Source organism: Paramormyrops kingsleyae, chromosome 4, assembly GCF_048594095.1.
Source record: "Paramormyrops kingsleyae isolate MSU_618 chromosome 4, PKINGS_0.4, whole genome shotgun sequence".
Classification (NCBI taxonomy): domain Eukaryota; kingdom Metazoa; phylum Chordata; class Actinopteri; order Osteoglossiformes; family Mormyridae; genus Paramormyrops; species Paramormyrops kingsleyae.
In genome coordinates, this window is record NC_132800.1 from 13,123,690 (window position 1) to 13,146,377 (window position 22,688).

A 22,688-nucleotide genomic window follows, 5' to 3' on the forward strand; every position below is an offset into this window, starting at 1 on the left:
TTTTCAAATGGTTCTTCAGTTAAAAATGGTTCTTCAGTTAAAAATGGTTCTTCAGTTAAAAATGGTTCTTCTAATAATATTATTTAACATTGCAGGATTGTGTAAATCCGAGAAAGAAATGCAAATAGAAGTTAATTTTCCATTTCATTTATTTAGAAACTGAAATAAAGTCCTAATATACCATACAATGTGCTTTTTAAGAAATATTCAGGGCATTGGCAACTCTCTGCACAGCTATTGGTACACGTGTTGTTAAAGTGTCAAGCTTCAGAATAAACATATCAAAATAAAAACGTTCTTTAGCTGACAGGGATATGCACTGTTGTAGACATGATAAAAGCCATGGCCAAAGCAATGTCTGTCTCTCCATTGTCTGCTGTCATTTTGTGAACATCCATCATGACAGTAACTTCTGTGCTGTCACTCAGGGGCTTGCCATCAGCTCAAGATGATCGTAGGTGTTGGGCTTATCAGTTCCTGAAACAAAACATTTGGGACTTAAATCTGTATTCTGTAAACCTGTTATGTTTACAAATCATAATTACAAATCACAGCTTTCTCCTATGTTTAGTTGCATACAAAATCCCAGTTTGTTAATAACAAAATTACTTAATACATTAGATGTATTTTTTTTGTGGGACATAGCAGTGGGGTTTGTCCTGTAATTGAAAATGCATTTAATATCTAATTATTTCTAAATTCACATTTCCTATCTCGCAAAATAGCGGTATGGGCAACAATGGTCTCTAAAAAGAATTTGACTTTGGTAATATCGAACTTGTTTGGATTTTCCAAAACCGACACAATGCAAACAGAAATTTACAAAAATAAGGTTCGCCTAAATAATGTGTTTTTTTCCTTTTTAGATTTTGTTACCTTAGATGGCCAATTTTTTATTGGGGAATTTGTTTGGTTGTACTGTTCAGTAACTTGCAAAAGTCTTAATAATTGACATAAAAAGAATCATGAGAAGATTTTTTTTTTTCATGATCCTGCATGGAAAAAAAACTGTGATGATACCTTTCCCATGTTGCACAAACCTACACCATATATAAAAATCTACTATCAGGCAAAACACTGAAGAAATAGGGCAGTGACAAATTTGAATAGTAAGATTGTGTGATAATTATGATTTATGTGTGTTATTTAAGTGTCACTACAGAACCGCGTTTTATACGTACAAGTGTAACGCAAAATGTGCGTCATGACAGAATTAGGTGGCGGCGGGAGCTTGTCTCCTTTATCTTATTATTACTTGTTATTAAGTCACATGGATAATATCCCCAAAAATCCTACGCCGGGCCAATGAGTCCGTGTCCATTTCTGCTTAGACCGCTTCCGCGTTTGATACGCAGCATTTCCTGTTTGTAAATGAAAGTAAAAGTATTTTAATGCTGGACTCGGATAAGATTCTGTATTGCAAGGTAAGATTTTAGTCAATAAAATATATATGTGTGCGTGTGTATGTATGTATACATATAAAAACACACCTATATAGCGGCCGCACCCGTTGCATTAAGTAGCTAGTAGATATTATGAATTTATGTCACTATTTACCCTTTTGTGTTCATAGAGGCCCCAGCATCAGTCATCTGGTCTAGATCGGCAGAAAAATGGGGGGAGCTGCTTCTGAAATGACCCCCCCTGTGGAGTGTAAAACAAAGAGAACTGAGAGGTAAGACAGAACCTGTGTGTTTGTACTGCTTTAACCTGGGACCAGGGACAACACTTGTGAGATAGAAATTGACTAGAGGGATACAGTAGTATGCAAAAGTTTGGGCATAAAAAATAAACGTTCCAGCATTTTCGAAAGAGCGAGAAATCAGTCTAAACTTAATTCACTTCCTCGAGATTTAACTGTTTCAAGTCCGTGGGGTAGATGATTTATGTTTATCCTTTATGAAATTTAATTTAATTTTAATTTAATTTCCTTAAAGAATTGACATCTAATTGTACTCCCCGGACGCCGTCCTCTGCTGCCACCTAGCGCTGATTCTTGAATTTTTTACATCTTTAGGGCGCAAGATGATTTTCTGAATATGCGCTAAAATAAAGTTCATATTTTCGTTCTCCGGACCAATTCGGAACATGTTATCGGTGTTCAGTAGCAGTCCAGTAGCTGGTCGGCAAACTTTTTTATTTGTAACTTGGTGAAATTTATTGTGGGGAACCCCATTTAAGGCTAAATTTATATAATATCAAGCAACAACAGGCAAGCCTAGTAACGGAGGCTGTAACAATGATACTAAACCTTTCATACTGGTATCTTCATTTTAGGTGAGACACTTTATTTCACATTAAAGCTAAATGTAAACAAGCATGTTTGCATCAAAAGTGTCAGGTCCCGATCGTGCCGATCCTCCTGTGCCACGCCCCCCTCATTAACCTCATGTTGATTCCCAGTGTTTTACAGCTGTTTTAAATTGTTTGTCCTAGTTCGATGTATTTAGTCCACATCAGAGATGTTTCCCTAGTTCAGTCATTGTATTGTCGTGGAGTTCTGTGCTGTGTGTTGCCCTGTTATGCCACGTTAGGCTCCTTTGTCTTCCTATTAAATCCTTTTATTTTACCCCCTTCCTGCTTCCATTCGCCGGCTTCTCTGGTCTGCGTTCCGCATGTTGTGACAAAAAGCTTCATGGCATATCAAAGTGCATGAAGACAAAGCAGAAGGTTAAACAGCTGAAGATTTAATGTGACTCTGTCCACATTATATGGGTTATATTTATGTAATGAGGATCTTTCCTCTCACTGTCCACAGTGTCCTGATGGAGAGAGCAGGCTCACCTGTACCCAGCTGTGTTTCCATGAAGAGTGACTGGTCAATGGACAAAAGAATCTGCTTCAGAGAAGGACGTTTTCCTACAGATCAAAGGTAAATATACATTTAAACATTGTTTAAAACACTCAGACTCTGTCAAAAGACATGCAGTCAAACAAGCTACAAGGAAAAAAAAAACTTAAACTTTCACATTTCTTTTAACTTTTGCAAATCCCATTGTCCTTGAAATTTTAAATAGAAATTTTGTCTGTCTTCTGTATTAATCACATCTGAGGTAAAAGGATGAGGATTACTGTAAAGACTGACTTCTTCAGAGCTGGAATTAGAAGGTAGATTGAAAAGTGCATTTTAAATGTCAATCCTCAGCATGCAGATGGAAAAAGCTACTGCTCTATATCGATTAAGCATGACTGGACAATAGATTGTCTTCTTCTGGGATGGATGTTTCTGCTTCGATAATACAGTAAATAGTCATGGGCTTCTTAGATCTGTTCAAACTGAGGCTTAATGGAACAGTGCCTGTCACTAATTAGCTAGTTGTTATGGGATCGGGGGATGGTGCAGGCGAGGAAAGGATGACGATCCACAGTGCGGCTCCAAGATGACAGGGGTTTATTTATAACAAAACACAGAGCAGAAAATAAGGGAACCACGAGGGGTCAAAAGGTCATAACAACAAAACACAGGGGACACTAGTAAAGAGCAGCAACCCAGGGAGCAGAACTAAGGGGAAAATAACTACACAGGAATCCAATACACACAGGAACAAAGCACAGGATCAACAGCATGTGACACAATGACCAACTGAGGGAACTGACCACAGGCAGGCAGTAAAATATACAGATCATGGGGACTAACAAAAGGCAGGTGTGAGAACTCAATACAATCAACCAATCAGAGCAGACACTGGAAACAGGACACAGGTGGAATTAACTAACAATTAAACACAGAACTAAGGGGCTGTGAACCTGGGACCAGGGACAACACTTGTGAGATAGAAATTGACTAGAGGGATACAGTAGTATGCAAAAGTTTGGGCACCCCTCGATAAATAACATATTTTGGTCATTTTTTAATGGAAAAGATGTAAACAGTCTCTGTAGGAAATGGAAAAAAATACACAATATTTTCACCAAACATTGATGCATAGTTACTTTTAATGTCAAATTGAAAAAAGATAAAAAATAAAAACATTATTGTGGCACTCTGCAAAAGTTTGGGCACCCTACATAATCAGTACTTAGTAACACCTCCTCTGGCAGATATAACAGCTTGCAAACGCTTTTTATAGCCAGCTAAAAGTCTTTCAATTCTTGTACTTGGGATTTTCTCCCATTCTTCCTTGCAAAAGGCTTCTAGTTCTGTAATATTCTTTGGTCATCTTACATGCACAGCTCTTTAAAGATCTACCCACAAATTTTCAATGATGTGGACTGTGATGGCCATTCCAAAACCTTCAGCTTGCGTCTCTTGAGGTAGTCCATGGTGGATTTCGAGGCATGTTTAGGGTCATTGTCCTGTTGTAGAAGCCATCCTCTTTTCAGCTTCAGCTTTTTTGCAGGTGGTGTGATGTTTGCTTCCAGAATTTGCTGGTATTTAGTGGAATCCATTCTTCCCTCCACCCGTGCAATGTTTCCTGTGCCACTGGCTGCAACACAACCCCAAAGCATGATAGATCCACCCCCATGCTTAATAGTTGGCAAGGTGTTCTTTTCATGAAATGATGCTCCTTTATTTCTCCAAACATGCCTTTGCTGATTGTGGCCAAAGAGTTCTATTTTAACTTCATCAGTCCACAGCACTTGTTTCCAAAATGCATCAGACTTCTGTAGATGTTCTGCTGCATACTTCTGATGTTGGTTTTTATGATGGGGAAGCAGGTAAGGTTTTCTTCTGCTGACTCTTCCATGAAGGTCTTGTGGAACGGTGCACCACCACTCCTGAGTCTGCTAAATGTTTCTGCAGGTTTTTTTGCAGTCAAATGGGGGTTTTGATTTGTCTTTCTGACCAGCATATGAGCAGTTCTCGCTGAGAATTGTCTTGGTCTTCCAGATCTCATCTTGACCTCCACAGCTCCCCTGAACTGCCTTCTCTTAAATACATTTCTCACTGTGGAAACTGCAAGATGACAATGCTTTGCTATCTTCTTGTAGCCTTCTCCTCCATTGTGGGCATCAATAACTTTCATTTTCAGAGTCTTACACAGCTGCTTGGAGGAACCCATGGTTGTTGAGTGTCCACAAGTGTGTGCACAAGGTTTGAGGAGTCAGAGTATTTGTAAAGCTTTGAAATTGGCACCAGCTGACATTTACTAATGACAGCTGTTGCCATGCATCAGATCTAATGAGCTGATTAAGGTCTGAAACCTTGTACAAAGAATCTGAGACTTTGGAACTCAACTTTTGCACAGTGCCACAATAATGTTTTTATTTTTCATCTTTGTTCAATTTATGACATAAAAAGTAACTATGCATCAATGTTTGGTGAAAATACTGTGCATTTTTTTCCATTTCCTACAGAGACTGTTTTTACATTTTTTCAATTAATAATAATAATAGATACTTTATTGATCCCCGTGGGGAAATTGTTTTTACGCCTCCCTCAACTTGCTCTTTTGAAGAGTAAGTTGTCCATGAAGGGCAGCCACCTGTTGGGGCGCCCAGGGAGCTGGGGGTTAAGGGCCTGGCTCAAGGACCCACAGACGTGCTGAGGCTGGGTTTGAACCGGCGATCTTGTGATTACACGTACACAGGCTTAGCCCACTGAGCCACACGCTGCCCCCAAATGACCAAAATATGTTATTTATTGAGGGGTGCCCAAACTTTTGCATACCACTGTATTTTGTAATCAGCATTTCATATGTACTTTATACAGCCTGTAACTTATGGGTCTGGCCACCTGCAAGCAGCCCCCACTCACTGTAGCCTTTTGTGATTTTCCTGCTCTGTCTGATAAACATTCTCTAAACTTGCATTTCTGTTCTCTGGCCTGCATTTCTGTTCAATCTAATGAGCACAAAGTTCAAGCACATATTGCTACACTAAGGTTAACTCTTAATTCTCTTAAGCTTACATTCTTGGCTGTCAGCTGCCTAACACTCAGGTACTTTTGCATTAGTTGCACAAAGGTAAAGTTTCAAAGCTGATTACAAAATATCCCTCTAGTCAGTTTTTCTCTCACACTGGACAAGATCCTACGGAGCTGCCAGAGGTCACACCAGAGCCTGGGCCTGCCGGGTACCTGAGGTGCAGCCCAGCAAGAGACAGGAAGCCCCTGAGTATTACAGGCAGTCTAGTGTTAACCCTGGAAACAAGGGACAGAACAAATCCCTTTGGGGTTAAGCCAGCTGTTTTTGGAGCCAAAACAGAAACTGGAGTGCTGTTGGGGGGACCCTAAATTGCAGGAGTCAGTTGTCACCCCCCCCAGTTCTACCCCCTGGATAGTCATGGTAATTAAGTTGAAATCTGTTTGAAATCATGTTACAGTTTACATGAAGTAACCAGTGAATGTCATTGAGTGACTGGGAGCTACATGCCAAACCGTCTCTCCTGGCTGCTACCTGCTGTCTCTCTGTGCTGCCACTAGATGTCACTGCTTCTCTTATACTGTCATAAGCAAGCTGATGTCAGGAAGCCGCCCTAATGAAATAAGCTCAGAATGTGGATGGCAGTTACATCTATTTAAATAAAAATATAATGGTTGGATATTTGTGTTTTATTCACAGGGACGGAGTGAATAGATGTAATTCACATCCACATAAAGAAGACTTATCATCCATTTTCAAGGTTTGCATTTATTACTGAAGTATATTTTCTTGAATTTCATCTAAATTGACATATATCTTCTACAGATGTATAATAAGTAGTTCATCCTGTCAAAGAGATGATATTTACAACTAATCCTGCGTTCCATTTACCTCGGAGGCCGGAAGTTGGAGCTGGGAATGACGTCACACCCAAGTTAACCTCGTTTCAGTACAGCAAGTCGGAAAGCCATTTAGCAAAACCAGGGACCTGAAATCGCTTGAATAGGGACCTGTTTCAAACAGCAGGGTTTCTTCCTTAGCCAGATAACTCCTTGTATTTAATGTGCCCCAGTTTAAATGGCCTTCATCTTCATTCACTTATATTTAACCCAGAGTACATTAAATTCCGACTTCAGTTGATATTTCCCACTAGGAACTCCGAATTTCCAAGTTACAAGTTGAACTGGAATGCAGCATAATTCACAAATTAAGTTATAAAAAGATGCCTGGAGTGATAATAATTAAACTGTAACTGTTCATTTCAGTTATTGGAGAAAAAAGCTCAAACGTTTCTGAAGGATGAGCTGATGAAATTCAAAAGGTACCTAGATCAGAATTACCCAGAATGCTCTGAGCTTCAGCTGGAGGAGGACAATGACCTGGACAGTGATGGTCAGATGCAGAAGACCTGTGGTAGAGAGGGAGCTCTGAAGATCACACTGTACATCCTGAGGACCATAGAGCAAAATGATCTCGCTGACATGCTGGAGAAGAGTAAGAGCTGTACCTCATTCAGTGTGTGTTTGATTTACTGCAGAAAAAGAATTTATGGAAATATGTGTATTACATTTCAGTTTATCATTTATTTAATTTGACTTAATTTGGTTTTTATGAGTAAAAAAATGTTTTTTGAAAAGCTCTTGTTTTGTTTCAGGGCATCTTCTGACGCAGTATCAGCGCACAATCAAATGTAACCTGAAGAAGAAATTTGAGTGTGTATTTGAAGGGAAAGCTAAGGAAGGACAGCCAACACTTCTCAGTGAGATTTACACAGAGCTCTACGTAACTGAAGGGGGAGCTGGAGGAGTCAATGATGAACATGAAGTGAGACAGATTGAAACAGCATCCAAGAAAAGGGTAACAGAAGATACTACAGTCAAGTGCAATGATATATTTAAACCCTTACATGGGCGTGTGACACCTATCAGAACTGTACTCACTAAAGGGGTGGCAGGTATCGGGAAAACAGTCTCTGTGCAGAAAGTTATTCTTGACTGGACAGAAGGAAAAGCAAACCAGGACATTCACTTCATATTTGCTCTTCCTTTCCGGGACCTGAATTTGATTAAGGAGGAATACAGTCTGATTGAACTGCTTCACCACTTTGTCCCAGAACTGAAATCACTTGAATCCACTGAGCTGTTTAGGTACAAAGTCTTGTTCATCTTTGATGGTCTGGATGAGTGTCGCCTTCCTCTAGATTTTCAGAACAATGAGAGCTGGTTTGATGTAACAAAGAAAACGTCTCTGGATGTGCTGTTGACTAACCTCATCAAGGGGAATCTGCTTCCATCCGCTCTCCTCTGGATAACCTCCCGGCCAGCAGCAGCCAATCAGATACCTCCTGAGTGTGTCCACCAGGTGACAGAGATACGAGGGTTCAGTGATGCCCAGAAGGAGGAGTATTTCAGGAAGAGATTTAGTGATCAGAGTCTGGCCAGCAGGATTATCACACATGTGAAATCATCAAGGAGCCTCTTCATCATGTGCCACATACCTGTGTTCTGCTGGATTTCAGCCAGTGTCCTTGAAAGGCTTTTTAATGAGACTGACAAGGGAGAAATTCCAAGGACTCTGACTGAAATGTACACACACTTCCTGATCTTTCAGGCGAGTTTAAAAAATGACAAGTATATGAAAAACTATGAAACCAGCAAGGAATTCCTTTTGAAACTTGGTAAACTGGCTTTTGACAACCTTGAGAAAGGCAATCTCATATTTTATGAGCAAGATCTGATACAGAATAAGATTAATGTCACTGAAGCTTCAGTTTACTCTGGAGTGTGCACAGAAGTCTTTAAGGAGGAATATGGGTTGTATCAGGAGAAGGTGTACTGCTTTGTGCATCTGAGCATCCAGGAGTATCTCACTGCGTTATATGTGTTTCTGTCAAACTCATCAGCTGACCTGCTGGAGACTGCAGTGGATCAGGCATTAAAGAGCAAGAATGGACACTTGGACCTCTACCTCCGCTTCCTCCTGGGCCTCTCAACAGACTCCAGTAAGACTCTGTTACAAAGGCTACTGGGAGAGACAAGACCCAGCTCACATAACATTAAGGAAACAGCCCAGTACATCAAGAAGAAAATACAGGAGAATTTATCTGCAGAAAGGACCATTAACCTGTTCCACTGTCTGAATGAACTGGGTGACAATTCTCTAATAGAGGAAGTACAAAGATTCCTGAGTTCAGGAAGCCTTTCAGCAGCAGACCTCTCACCTGCACAGTGGTCAGCTCTGGCCTTTGTGTTACTGATGTCAGATGAGGAGCTGGATGTGTTTGATCTGAAGAAATACATCAGATCAGATGAAGGTCTTCAGAGGCTGCTGCCTGTGATCAAGAAATCTAGGACAGCTCTGTAAGTGATCTTATATACGTCTATTGCTAAAGAAGTACAGATGTTATTCATGCTGCTGCTTTTATATCTTATCAGAACAATTAGAGTGTATTTATATAAACCACCCAGAAATTCTTTTTCATTCTGGATACTGCAGGATATGTATATATTTTTCTTTAACATTCTTAGTGTGGCGTGTGGTTCAGTGGGTTTGGATTCTGTGTCTGTGGTCAAAAGGTCACTGGTTTAAATACCTAGCCGGCAGAGTGATGCTGGTTTTGGGCCCTTGAGCAAGGCCCTTACCCCCCAGCTTCAGGGGGCTGGATGCTGGCCAACCCTGAGCTCTGACCTGTATGTGTGTGTCAGAGAGAGCAAGATCAGAGAGGCGACAGCAGTATTTTTCCAGGGAGATGAATAAAGTTTCACTATTTCATCCCTATCTGACAGGATTGATAATTGTCTGATTAGTGTTTTGGATGGTTGTCAGATACAGCAAACAGAAAATAAGGATTTCAGTCATGATGTCAGCAATTCAAAAGTCATATAAAAATTATAATTAACATTACTTAAGCTCTTCTTGACATTCAAACCCCCATAAACATGTACACTTACACACATCTGAGGCAGGAACTGAACCCAAAACCCTAGAACCCCTGGGTCGGCTGTAGTGCTGATCACTGAGCCCCAGCGCTGCTCAGAGCTTTATAAAAATACTTATGCAGATATTACAGAGTCTCAGGGTAACTCACCCTGTAAGGTCATTAAACAGCAGGTTCGTTTCGGCTGGGGAGAGTCAAGTAAAAACTATTTGTGTTTCTGACTAGGACAAGGAAACAACAAAATAACTGATATTTCAGCTAAATGCTGCATGTCTTATTGTACGTAATAATGTTTATTTTGATATTTTATTTGATATACCTGTGTGTGGTGTATGTATTTATATCTTAACACGTTCCCTTTTCCAGGCTGGACAGCTGTAGACTCACAGAGACATGCTGTGAAGTGTTGGCTTCAGCTCTCAGATCAAACTCCTCTCAGCTGAGAGAGCTGGACCTGAGTGACAATGACCTGCAGGATTCAGGGGTGAAGCTGCTCTCTGCTGGACTGGGGGATTCACACTGTACACTGGAGATACTGAGGTCAATATTACTGGTTATTCCACACTGTAATGTGTAATTACTGAAATCTTTATTGAAGTCATCACATTTACTCAAAAGTAATACTCATAGTGGTGAGGTGTTTTTATTTATTGGAGAGATATTGTCTGTCTCTCTGCAGGCTGCCATTCTGTAGAGTCACAGAAGAAGGCTGTTCTTCCCTGGCTTCAGCTCTGAGGTCAAACCCCTCACACCTGAGAGAGCTGGACCTGAGCTACAATCACCCAGGAGACTCAGGAGTGAAGCTGCTCTCTGCTCTACTGGAGGATCCCAGCTGTAAACTGGAGAAACTGAAGTGAGTACAGAATGTGTGTCTGTCCCTGCTATAGACTCATGTATGTAGAGAAAATGCAACAATTAAATAAATGGATACAGCAGTACTGTCATTCTGCTTCTGCTATAGTGTGGACCACAGTGGAGAGTGCAGGACCAGACCAGGGATGCAGAAATGTAAGTTTGTTTATATGTTTTTATCCTTAATACCATTAATACTACTTTATGATAGCATTCACACAATTATAGTGATGTGTGTCTGTATTGTTTTTCTTTTCTTTTTTTGGGTTTAAAAATTACTATTTTCTTAAATAACAATGGGAGTCTGGGGACTTCTGTAGTAGTACTGTTTTGAGATTTGTTAGTATTGTCCTAAGACAGCACCCGTAATCTCCCCAAACTGGCTGTGACACTGAACGTCTCCTCAGCCTTGGCTAGTGATGGGAATTTCAGCTCTTTTTAGTGAGTCGGATCATTTGGCTCAGCTCACCAAGAAGAGCCGGCTCTTCTGGCTCCCAAACGATTCTTCATTTTATTATTTCTGCCTCAGCCAGATTTAGCGCTGTTTTGACGCATGACTGATATGTGTACTAAACCTTATGATTTATGATACATTATGTTTGGTATAAAAAGATTAAATGTAAAAACCTCAAACACTACTACACGTGTATTGAACATCATAGAAGTGGAAAATCTGTTTTGTCTTTGATGCTGTCACGATCGGGCTCGGGCGAGCAGGGAAGCAGGCGACGTGCAGCCAGAACGTCAGGGAAACGGGGTTTATTTGGACGCTGACGGACAACACATAACAATACAATGACGGATCTGGCATACATGGGGAGACGCGGACTCATATACAGAGGACAAGGCAAAAGAAACAGGAAACAGCTGGGCACGATCGGGGAAGCACACGTGGATAATGAGGGGGCGTGGGACACACTAGGAGCGGACGGAGCGGGGCGTGACATAACCCCCCCCCAAAGGCGCGCACACCGGGCGCGCCCGAGAGGAGGCGACGGACGGGACGAAACCGGGGAACAGGACCTGAAAGACAAAAAGCAAAACATCAACAAGGGACAGGGAACAGGACAGAGACACAAAACAAGAACAAGAGGACTTGAACAGAGGACGGGGAACGCAGACAGACAGTCCAAGAAGGGAGACACAGAAGGGGAGAAAGGCGGAACAAAAGGGCCAGGAGCGAACGGAGGAGGAACAAAGGGACGAGGAGCAGAGACAGGCGGGACAAAGGGAAAGGGAGGAGGAAAAAGGGGAGCACGAGGGAGCCCAGGCGGGCGACGGGCAGCGGCCGGAGGGGCCGCAGGGGAGAGGGAGGAGGGAGCAGGAGGGGACCACCCAGGGGCCAAGGGAACGGGACGAGGGAGTGACGGAGGGAACACGGAGGGAGCAGGAGGGAACACCAGTGAAGGCAGGCAGGAGGGGGAAGCCGCGGCAGGCGGAGGTGCAGCCGGAGCCGGCGAAGGCGCCGTCCGACACTCAGCCGGAGCAGGGGGGCCCGGAGGCGACCGACAAGGAGCCGGAGGCGCGACCGAGGACCGGCACCGTGGAACCAGGGGGGGACCCGGAGGCGACCACCGACCCCGAGCCGGAGGAACCGCAGGCGGCCCCGGAGCCCCAGCCAAGGCGAGCGAGGGCGAGCCAGGGGGCAGGGCGGGCGGGACCCGGACCCGACGCCTGTGTCCTCTTCCCTTACGGGAAGGCGGGGTCCTGGGGGGCGTTGGCCTTGCCGGGGTAAGGGCGAGGGAGTCAGGGCCTCTAAGGAGGCAACAGGCGGGGCAGCCAGGGCCGCGGGCAGGACTGGAGAGGCGGCCTCAGGCAGGGTCGCGGGCAGGACGGGAGAGGCGGCCTCGGACGGGGCCGCGGGCGTGTGGCCAGCAGGAGGCGCCTCGGCGGGCACCTCAGGAAGAGCGGAGACAGCTGCAGGCGTGCGACCAGCAGGGGCCGCCTGGGCAGGTGCCTCGGGCGTCCGGTCAGCAGGGGGGCGCCTCGGCGGGCGCCGCCAGCACGCGACCAGCAGGGAGCGCCACAGCGGGCACCGCCATCACACGGCCAGCAGGGGGCACAACCGCGGCCACCTCAGGCAGTTCAGGCGCCGGCGGGACCGGCGAGACAGGCAGGTCAAGAGCCGGCAGGACAGGCGAGACCGGCAGGTCGAGCCGGCAGGACAGGCAAGACATGCAGTTCAGGTGCCGGCAGGACGGGCGCCGCTGCCACGTGGCCAGCAAGGGGCACCTCGGAGGGCACCTTGGGTGTGCGGCCAGCAGGGGGCGCCTCGTCGGGCGCTGCAGTCACTTGGCCAGCAGGGGGCGCCTCGGCGGGCGCCGTAGTCACTTGGCCAGCAGGGGGCGCCTCGGCGGGCGCCGCCATCACACGGCCAGCAGGGGGCGCCGCCATCACGCGGCCAGCAGGGGGTGCCGCAGCCAGAGTGGTGGCAGCTGCAGGGACTGCAGGCAGAGCAGGCGGGTCAGGTGGGTCAAGCAGGACAGGCGGGTCAGGCTGGACAGGCGGGTCAGGCTGGACAGGCGGGTCAGGCGGTGCTGCAGGCAGATCGGCGGCGGCAGCAGGCAGCGCAGCCGCGGGCAGATCGGCGGCGGCAGCAGGCAACGCAGCCGCGGGCAGATCGGCGGCGGCAGCAGGCAGCGCAGCCATGGGCAGATCCGGAATATGCAGGTCCGGAGCAGGCAGGAGGGGTGCTGAGCGCGTAGGCGCCTTCCCTTTAAGGGCTTTGGGCACCCGGGGAACAGCGTCCCACACGGCACGTATCCCGCCTAGACCCAGGCGCGCCGGCCGGTAAAAGTAAGCCTCCAAAGGAGGCGGCTTCTCCGGGTGGAGGCTCACCAGACGGGCAGCGGCGACGTCATCCCAGGCAAGCGAGGAGCCCTCGTGCTCCCTGGCTAACTCCCAGGCAGGGACCAGCGAACAAGCGCCCAGGAAGAGGAGTGGTGTCTCCTCCAGCCGCTTCTTCGGGGCGCTCGCGGCGGTAAGCGGAGCCGTTTCGGGCACGTCCCCCAGGCTCCAAGCAACGCGCTCCGCCCGTACCTCTGTGAGCCGGAGCTGTAGGCGGCGGAGGCATTTACGTGCCCTCTGGAGCGGGTATTGTTGCCCGGCTGGGCGCTCCTTCTGGAGCAGGTCCCGGCCCCGGCTAGCCAGCTCCAGGGCTACCGGGTCCTCCTGGACTTCGGGCTGTGATTGCCAGTACACGAACTCTTGCAGCAGTCCGAGCCGGTGGTGCTCGGACTGCTGCTTCGTGCTTTCGGGGAGATCCATCATTCTGTCACGATCGGGCTCAGGCGAGCAGGGAAGCAGGCGACGTGCAGCCAGAACGTCAGGGAAACGGGGTTTATTTGGACGCTGACGGACAACACGTAACAATACAATGACGGATCTGGCATACATGGGGAGACGCGGACTCATATACAGAGGACAAGGCAAAAGAAACAGGAAACAGCTGGGCACGATCGGGGAAGCACACGTGGATAATGAGGGGGCGTGGCACACACTAGGAGCGGACGGAGCGGGGCGTGACAGATGCCATTAACAGTCAAATAACATAAATAACAAATAACAATAAAGAAATAATAAATAAATAACGTGCAAAACACCAGCATCCAACAGTTTTAGTATATATCCACTTTAACAACTTTAGCATTTCCTTTGGGGCAGAAAGGCTAAGTGCCTCAGCTTAGACGGGCTGATCCGGCTTCTGGCAGTAGCAGCACGCTAGCCTGTCTTTTTCCTTCCATCTGAACTGTTGGATGCGCAGTTCCTAAGTGCCTGTGAAGGTTGTTTGTGGATCCTGCTCGAAATGACAGCTTCATCTTGCAAACTGTGCATTCTGCCTTTGAGTTATCATAGCTATTAAAATGCATCCAAATGCCGCTTCGTTTCCAACTATCACTCATCTTGCCTATTATTCGCGCACCACACTCCCTCTTTCTCTCCTCCTTTTCCTCCCTCCTGTTCTGTACCTGTACACCAGGGGTCTTCAACTAAAATTGCTTGAGGTCCGGTAAATGAACACTCCTCACCAGCTAAGGTCCGGACAACCCAAAACAGGCACTGATGCTTTAGGTGTAGATAACATTTTTTATTGAAGAAAATATAATATGTTCTCATATGGATAAACATGTCGTTTGTATAAACAGACATAAATTTACATCCTTCACAAATTGGATCTCATTTTAATGCTGTTCTGTTCTGTCCTTTATGTTGCTTTGGTAAAAATAATTTAATTAAACCAGTAACAATGTCTGACAAAAATATGATGAAGGAAACAGTGCAAAATGCCTTCATCTCTAAATCTGCACAGAACATAAATTAATTTCAAAATTAACAACTTAAAAGGGAAACTAAAGTGTTTTTTTCTGCTGAACTGAGATTAACAAATTATCACAATCAATGAATGCAAACCTTCCTCGTTCAAAAAAAATCATAAATCTCATATTGCATTTTATATTCATTCACATGTAGTGTCTCTGTTTAACTAATGTGTATCTAATGTTGAACACTGCTCTCTTTAAGTTGCATTGGTAAAAGAACGTCCACAAATATCATTCAGAAACTCAAACAGGCAAAAAAGTGCCAGTGTTAGACAAATGAGTACAAGAACCCTTTTATTCTCTGAATTAGAACTGTTCTTTTTAGTCCATAAAAATGTAAATAACCTCAAATAAAAATTAAATAAAATTGCCTGTTAAGTTGAACTGAAAGATGGAAGCATAAAATGTCCTAGTTACGGAAAAAACATTGTATTTCTATACGTTCTCTGATTGAAAACTTCAGTGGGAGAAATTGGCTGTGACCTTTCCAGCTAACACTTTGAATCTTGGGAGGAATGGGGTCAATGCAATCCTCAAACTGGAATGTAAATGCTCATTGGTCATTCTTGACCTGTATTTACTTTTGATAATGTTAAGTGTTGAGAATGCTGACTCACAGCTGTACGTTGAACCAAACATGCTCGAGGTTTGCAGTGCCACTTTTCTAAGTCCAGGGAAAATAGCCTCTGGAACAGTCTGCATCCAGAAGGTGGCAGGGTCACAACCTCCACACTGCTCTTTTAATGCCATATTTGTTTGGAGATCAACAAGCTGCATTTGTAGCTGTCCCACATCTGCCCACTTGTATGACTGTTTTGCCTCCTGTGAAAATGTAATTACATTTTTTATGGATTCTGAATGCAAAGGAGAAGCTGGTCTCCAAGGCTAAAGTTCTCAAAACGATCCCTGAAGTTTCTAATCAGTTTCAGCATGAACTCCACATGAGAGAAAGCATCTCTCTCACTGATTTGTTTGAGTGCAGGAAAATGTGTGCAGTCCTCTTTAAGATCCTCTTTGAAAATGTCCAGCTTTCTCTGGAAAGACTGGACAGCTGCTACCAAATCACACACAGAGTTGTTCTTGCCTTGTAGTTTTAAGTTGAGGTCATTTAGGTGTGAAGTTATGTCAACAAGGAAGGCCATAATATTCATTTTCCTCTCATCTTCTAAAAACTGAGAAAAATACCTCGCCTTCTGGTTCTTTAGTTGTGCCAAGAACAGTTTTATTTCATTTCTAACTGCCCAGTAGCGTGGTAGCACTCTTCCTTTACTCAGCCATCTTACGTTGCAGTGAAGCAGTAGGTCATCTGCATTCGCATCAATTTCTGCTAGGAATTCCCGAAGAAGGCGATGCTGATATGATGAGGATGCCCTGAGAAAGTTGATCAGTTTCATCACTGTATCCATAACTTCTGCATAACCTTCTGACAGAGAGGAGCACAGAACAGACTGGTGGATAATACAGTGATATGAGCAGAGGTCTGCATTATCCTCTTTCATCCGAGTCACTGCTCCTTTTTCTTTTCCTATCATGGAGGGTGCTCCATCAGTGGTGATGGACACATGTTTCAGGCTGATCCCTTTTTGTGTGAACATCTCTTTTATGGCCAAGTATATGACTTCTCCTCTGGTGTGTGTTGTAAGTGCTGTGACACCTAAGATGTCCTCAATGAAATCCTTCTTCTCTGCATGGTAAAATCTGACGTACACCAGAAGCTGAGCATTGTCATTAATATCAGTCGATTCATCAACTGCCAAAGCAATGCAAGGTGCAGTCTGAATAGCAGCATCAAGTTGTGACTGCACATCCTGTGCTAACATTTCAGCTCTTCTTGTACTGTAGCTGTTGCGGCCGAAAGGGGGGTTTGTTTAATCTTTACTCTCAGTTCATGTCCTTCTTTTCCATCTAAAAGTGTTTCACACGCAGCCTCCATGCACTCCTTTACTATTTCCCCATCTGTAAAGGGCTTGTTATGTTTTCCTAAAATCCACTGTATTTTCAGTGAACATTCATATGCTCGTTGTTGGGCGGTGAGTGAGAGAGGACCTGTATACTGTAGATCGCTCATACTGCACTTTAAGCTCATTTATTTTCCTCGCCCTTACCTCAGACTGCTGGGGGTAAGTTTCTTCAAAGTGTCTATGTTTAGCTTCGTAATGGCGTTTAATGTTTCCACTTTTGACAACCGCAACAGAGTCCGAGCAAATAAGACACACAGGCCTCATAGAGCTTGATGCAGGAAGAATAAATGCATATTTTCCCACCCATTCATCTCGGAAAACTCGGTTTTCCGAATCAACTTTTCAAATTTTTGAACGTGACATTTTTTTTTTTGCTGTAATCTGTCTGTGCGCTGCTATCACTTTCTGCTCTCTTCAATGCACGCACATCCGAACGTAACGGTTGGCGAGGTAACTGTAGTAGCAACCCGTGGCGCCGTGGGACCCAAATGGCTCTACTGAGCTGACCTTCACGTGCCCGATATACATTATATTTCAAAATAGCGTTTGATATATATATTATTTATTTATTATTATTATTATTATTTTATTTTTTTTCATTAAATCAAAAGGCTTCATAGTCCGGATGGACGCATCTCGCGGTCCGGATTCGGACCGGAGTTCGCCAGTTGGCGACCCCTGCTGTACACCTTCAGCACGCGCACCCCCCTTCCCCTTGTCTGACTCATCACGCGATTGGTCGCGCGGCTCACACGCCATTAACACAAACTTCAGTCACAGCCAGAGCAGCATGGAGCGCTGAGCCGCGGAGATGTTTTGGTTTCAATAAAAATGTCTCTCGGTCAGGATCCGGATGTTTTGAACGGCTCGTTCGCGACAGACACATCACTAGTCGGCGCTGAACGCTGCTGGAGGAGGGTATGTGTCCGAAGTGGTTTGAAGGAAGTTCTTATTTTGAAGTAAAGACAAATTAACTTCTAGTGGTACTCTTTGTGGTACAATTTCAGGTTTAACACGTTTGATTAATGCTGTTTGTAATTTTATTTACCTGTAATTAAGGCTATTAATTTAGCACGCGCAGCATTTCGCCCCGTCTTCCCGCCTTCGTCGCGCGGGCGTCCGACATTTCCTGAGGTATTTCACATACTTGAATTCCTGCTTCGTTTTTATATTCTATGTATCGTACAGAATAATAGAGCGCAGGCTAAAGTGCAGTTCGGTCCCCAGCGAGTCTCTCAGCGCGGCGTGTCTCACAGCGCAGGGGGCAGCCGGAGCGCCGCAGACTCGGGCGGCTACATGAGTATATTGGGAATAAAATGTGTGTATTGGAGCGAGTTCTGTGTTAGTGAGTGTGTGAGGTGTGACAGTGATGATGATGGAGATGTTGGGCTTCGTGATGGGATTAATCGCTCTTCCTCTTGCCTACAGACTCCTGCCAGCTGACGCTGGACCCCAACACAGCAAACAGCCGCCTGTCTCTGTCAGAGGGGAACAGGAAGGTGACAGGGGGGGCAAAGCAGCCATATCCTGATCATCCAGAGAGATTTGACTGGTGCCCCCAAGTTCTGTGCAGAGAGAGTCTGACTGGTCGCTGTTACTGGGAGGCTGAGTGGAGTGGAACTGGACCTGATATAGCAGTGACTTATAAAGGAATCGGGAGGAAAGGAAACAGTGATGACTGTCGGCTTGGAGCCAATGACAAGTCATGGATGCTGTTCTGCTCTCCTGACAGTTACTCTGTCCGGCACAATAATAAACAGACTGTCATACCCATAGAGCCCTCAGGCTCCCGCAGAGTAGGAGTGTATCTGGACTGGGCGGCTGGTACTCTGTCCTTCTACAGAGTCTCCTCTGATGGACTGACCCTCCTGTACAGCTTCACCTCCTCATTCGCTGAACCCCTCTGCCCAGGGTTTAGGGTTTATTATCCAAACTCCTCTGTGTCCCTGTGCATGCTGGGATAGCTCACTGTGTGCTGGAGGAATCATTTTTACCTTATCAGAGTGTCACGTCACTGCTTCTCCATGGCAAAAAGGTAAACTCTCTACTTTTTAACCAGTATGACCCCTTTTACTCTGTCTGAAGTGTGACGTATGTTAGAGAAAATAAGTGACTGGGTTCAGCAAACTGAACAAACGTAAAATGTTTTTCTGTCTGATTAAAATGTAATGAAATGTAATCATGTTGAGTGGGGGGGCTTTTCCACTCCCCTGTATATTTACATTTTATGTATTTCTGTCTGTATATTGTATTTGCTACCTGTACACTGACAATAAAGGCTTCTTATTCAATCCTATTAATGTCCTGGTTCAGCTCTGCTCAAAGCGTGAGGTAACTGGGTAACATAAATCATATAATACAATTAAATAAATTCACTTTACTGTAATTGAACATAACTAATGATTAGATTAAATCAACATATATAATAACCATGTAAAAGGAGACGGGATACATAACAGTGAAAGCAAACAAATATCCATAGAGTTAAAAACAAAAGTTATAAATCACATTAGCAACATACGTTAGATAAAATGATCAAAATACAACAAGCAAGAATAAAAATTTCCTAACTAAAACGATGAACTGATACACCTGACAATCGACAAGCTAATTAGCAAACCGCTTCTCTCTCTCACCCCCATTAAAACTCGATAAAAAGACTCATTAAAAGCCGAACTAAGTCCTTACTACCTAAGTAAATAATTACACAAGTAAAAATAAAGCGTAACACATTTTAACTTCATATTAAAATAAAAATACGGTTTAACTTAAGACGGCTGAATCTCACGTCCGCCCCCTACTGCCGTCCTGAGGTAACTGCGGGTTTCGGTCGGTCGCAGCACAGGAGACGCTGCGGTCCCTCAGTTAACGTCCCCATCACAACACGCCAGATATGGTTAACAGGTACAGTCATTATTTACACACAATAAAACATTAACCTGATAAAAAATAGTCTACAATAAAACTCCTAATATTTGGTGAAGTTAAAAAAAACATGCATATTTAGCAACAACGAGAATGGACAGTTAAGCTGATTTGTTATTCTGACTGCAGCCTTTCTATTTTTCCTTAAGACCAATGTGTATAGCATTCTGATTTCACTACATGCCTGATCATCTATGATGCACTGTATGTGATTCCAAGTGACCAAAAAATATCTCATTTTTATGAATCTGATTTACTTTATATTTTAGTCTGTTTCTTCTTTTTAATCCACACAATTTAGGAATAAGATTATCAGATGCAATGTGTCCCACAAAACACTCACAGTGGCATTGCAGCAATACAGATATACCCCTGAACACAAAGTGTTACGAGCCCCAGTCTAGGGTTGGGGCGTAACAGAGTGGAAGGGAAAGGGGATTGGGAATAAGGGAAACACAGGGTGTGGTGCACAAGGGAACACACGTGGACAAAGGGGTATATTTTTATCACTTTGATATCAGATATCACTTTGGGGGAGGTAAATGTCAGAAGGGGTGAGTGTGGTCAGGCAATTTTTAGGCCACTTTATTTCACTTTGCGTGATTGTTTTTGGAATGTTTTCATTTATTTCAAGGTCAATTTAATCCGCATAGTTGATTCATTGATTAACTTTGTTTGGAATAATAAAACACAGTAGTTTAGTATGAATCTGATTTGGTGGAAGTGTGTTCAAAATGGCCACAGTCTTGTTCGGATAAGAGTCCAATCCGCATGGAACACTTTGAGCAGAGCGAGGACGCCGACATTTAGGAGATATCAAAGAACAAACTCCCCTGGCTCAGAAAAAGGAGGGAAAACAGGGGAAGCTGATGATTCTCCCTGAGCATCGCAAGGTGGAGAAACGAGGATGCAGGAGAGGATTGCCATCCTGGGCAGCAGGTTGCAGGGGGGGGGGGGTGTGACAACCCTCAGCTCTTCAGAAAATGACCCTTGTTCTTCACCCTCTGTAATGTTTGTATTCTTCCGTTTTCATGCCTGTCGCATGATAGAAATATCATCAACATTCCCACTCACTCACTGTAAATTCTCTGGTGTAGGAAAAAATAGCTCAAGTAAATTTTAATGTCTCCTCCAATGTGTAGGGAAATTAATAAAATTTTAATTAAATATTATTTAATGATGATTATCAACTAATTGTTATGCTGAATGGTTGGTTACTTCAAACTCAATTGCGGTATCCCAGTGAGTCTGTTAATGTGAGACTTAAATGGGATTCACTAATTGCCAGTATCGCTTAGTAACCTGGGTTAGAAGGCTCATCCACCGAGCTGCATCACCAGGTAATGTAAACGACTGGTAGCAAAGCTCCCCTCACGGCCGTCGTGATATTTCAGGCGAGCTTGAGGTTTCAGAGCTTAGGAGCCAGCTCACACAGGGGCAGTGACTATTGTGAGCACTCAATGAACGGGGGCTGAGGTTGTATAAAAAGGCTTGCATTTATTTCTACCTAACACTATACTAACGTAAGACAGACACTTAAACAACAAACACAAAATAATGGAATGATCTGCTCTCCAGGATTGATAATATATACCTTGATTCAGTCTTTTAACACAGAAGAGTAGAGGCCAAAGAAATGCTAACGGACCACAAAGATCAGATAAGAGCCAACAGAGGAATGTAAAAAGGGGGGGTTGTTAAGCAAAGAAAGAAAAAACCTCTGATAGTTAGGAGACCCACTGAGATACCTGGTTACATTATTTAACTTTCACGATTCCTCTGGGAAACCATGAGAGCATGTATGCAGGGGTAGCTATACATATATATTTATCCATATTTATATAATGGTTGGAGTGAGAAGGTAAAATAGGTGATACTCTGTGAAACACGGTTATAAGGGTGGCAGACAAAACACTAAGACTGTCTAAGGACACAAACAAACATAACCTATATGGATACTGAGACTAGCAACAATAAGTAAACACATATACAGGGTATATACAGGCCAAACTTAAAAGGGAACTTTCTTCTGGGTGTTGGGTGAGTCTGTGGTTTGTAAGGCAGGATGGAAAGGGGGGGGGGCTGTGTGCCAAGTTGAGGGACCCCTATCCTTGAGGTCCATTCTGCCGTCTGAAGGTCCCTAAATCTTTGGGCCATAAAAGCTGGAATGCTGGTCTCCCTTGTTATCTGTGTGTGTGTGTGGGGGGGGGGGGGTGGTTACTGACCCCCCTTTTGTGCCTTGGCCAACGAGTACCTCTCATGCCAGGCTAGGCCTTGTCTCAGGCAGCCTGGAATCTCAGCCCTGTCGTATGTGTGTGTGATCCTACACTGGACAATTTCCTGCTCCATTCACACACAGGGGTCAATCAGAAATTACCCCGACTTTATACTAAGGAGCTAGCAGGGTAAACTCCTTTTAACGTCCAGTACGACTGATTCGGACATTTGCGTTCACATGTACAGCCTCTCTGGGGAATGTGAAGAAAAGTTTGGGTGGCAGTGAATGTCTGAAAGGGGTGAAAGTGACAGAAACACAAAGTCATAGATAAATCAGTCTAAACTAAACAAGGTTCACAAGGATGATTGATATTTCTTTAGTGAACATTCAGAAATCGTTTGATAACCCTGCACACTGGAAGCTCCCATATGGGCTGATATTTGTGCCACTAGAAACTGAATATGAATTTTGTATATTTGAATCTGCAGTTATCCGCATTACAAAACTGAATCTGAATTTAATAGTTTGAATCTGAATTCAAACTCGAAATAGCACTTATCCTACCTCGAAAAATTCAGTTCGCGAATTCAATTTCAATCTAGTGTGACACACATCCGGGTCCTTGAGAAAAAGTAATCGACCGCAAATTCACAACGCAACTAATTTCCACGT

At 44.2% G+C, this 22,688-nt stretch overlaps 2 protein-coding genes across 5 annotated transcripts in view; one reads left to right on the forward strand and one right to left on the reverse strand.

Moving 5' to 3' along the window:
* LOC111837912 (NACHT, LRR and PYD domains-containing protein 3-like) overlaps nt 1-22,688 on the reverse strand; it is a 253,964-nt gene that overhangs the window by 211,188 nt on the left and 20,088 nt on the right. The gene's annotated exons all lie outside the window — the stretch shown is intronic.
* On the forward strand, nt 1,367-18,837 carry LOC111843700 (NLR family CARD domain-containing protein 3-like). The gene is made up of 10 exons (XM_072711602.1): nt 1,367-1,424; nt 1,574-1,675; nt 2,759-2,872; nt 6,504-6,564; nt 7,070-7,298; nt 7,459-9,163; nt 10,108-10,281; nt 10,421-10,594; nt 10,703-10,749; nt 18,302-18,837. The coding sequence occupies exons 2-10, from the start codon at nt 1,614-1,616 to the stop codon at nt 18,835-18,837; spliced, it is 3,102 nt and encodes a 1,033-aa protein (XP_072567703.1). The 5' UTR covers nt 1,367-1,424; nt 1,574-1,613.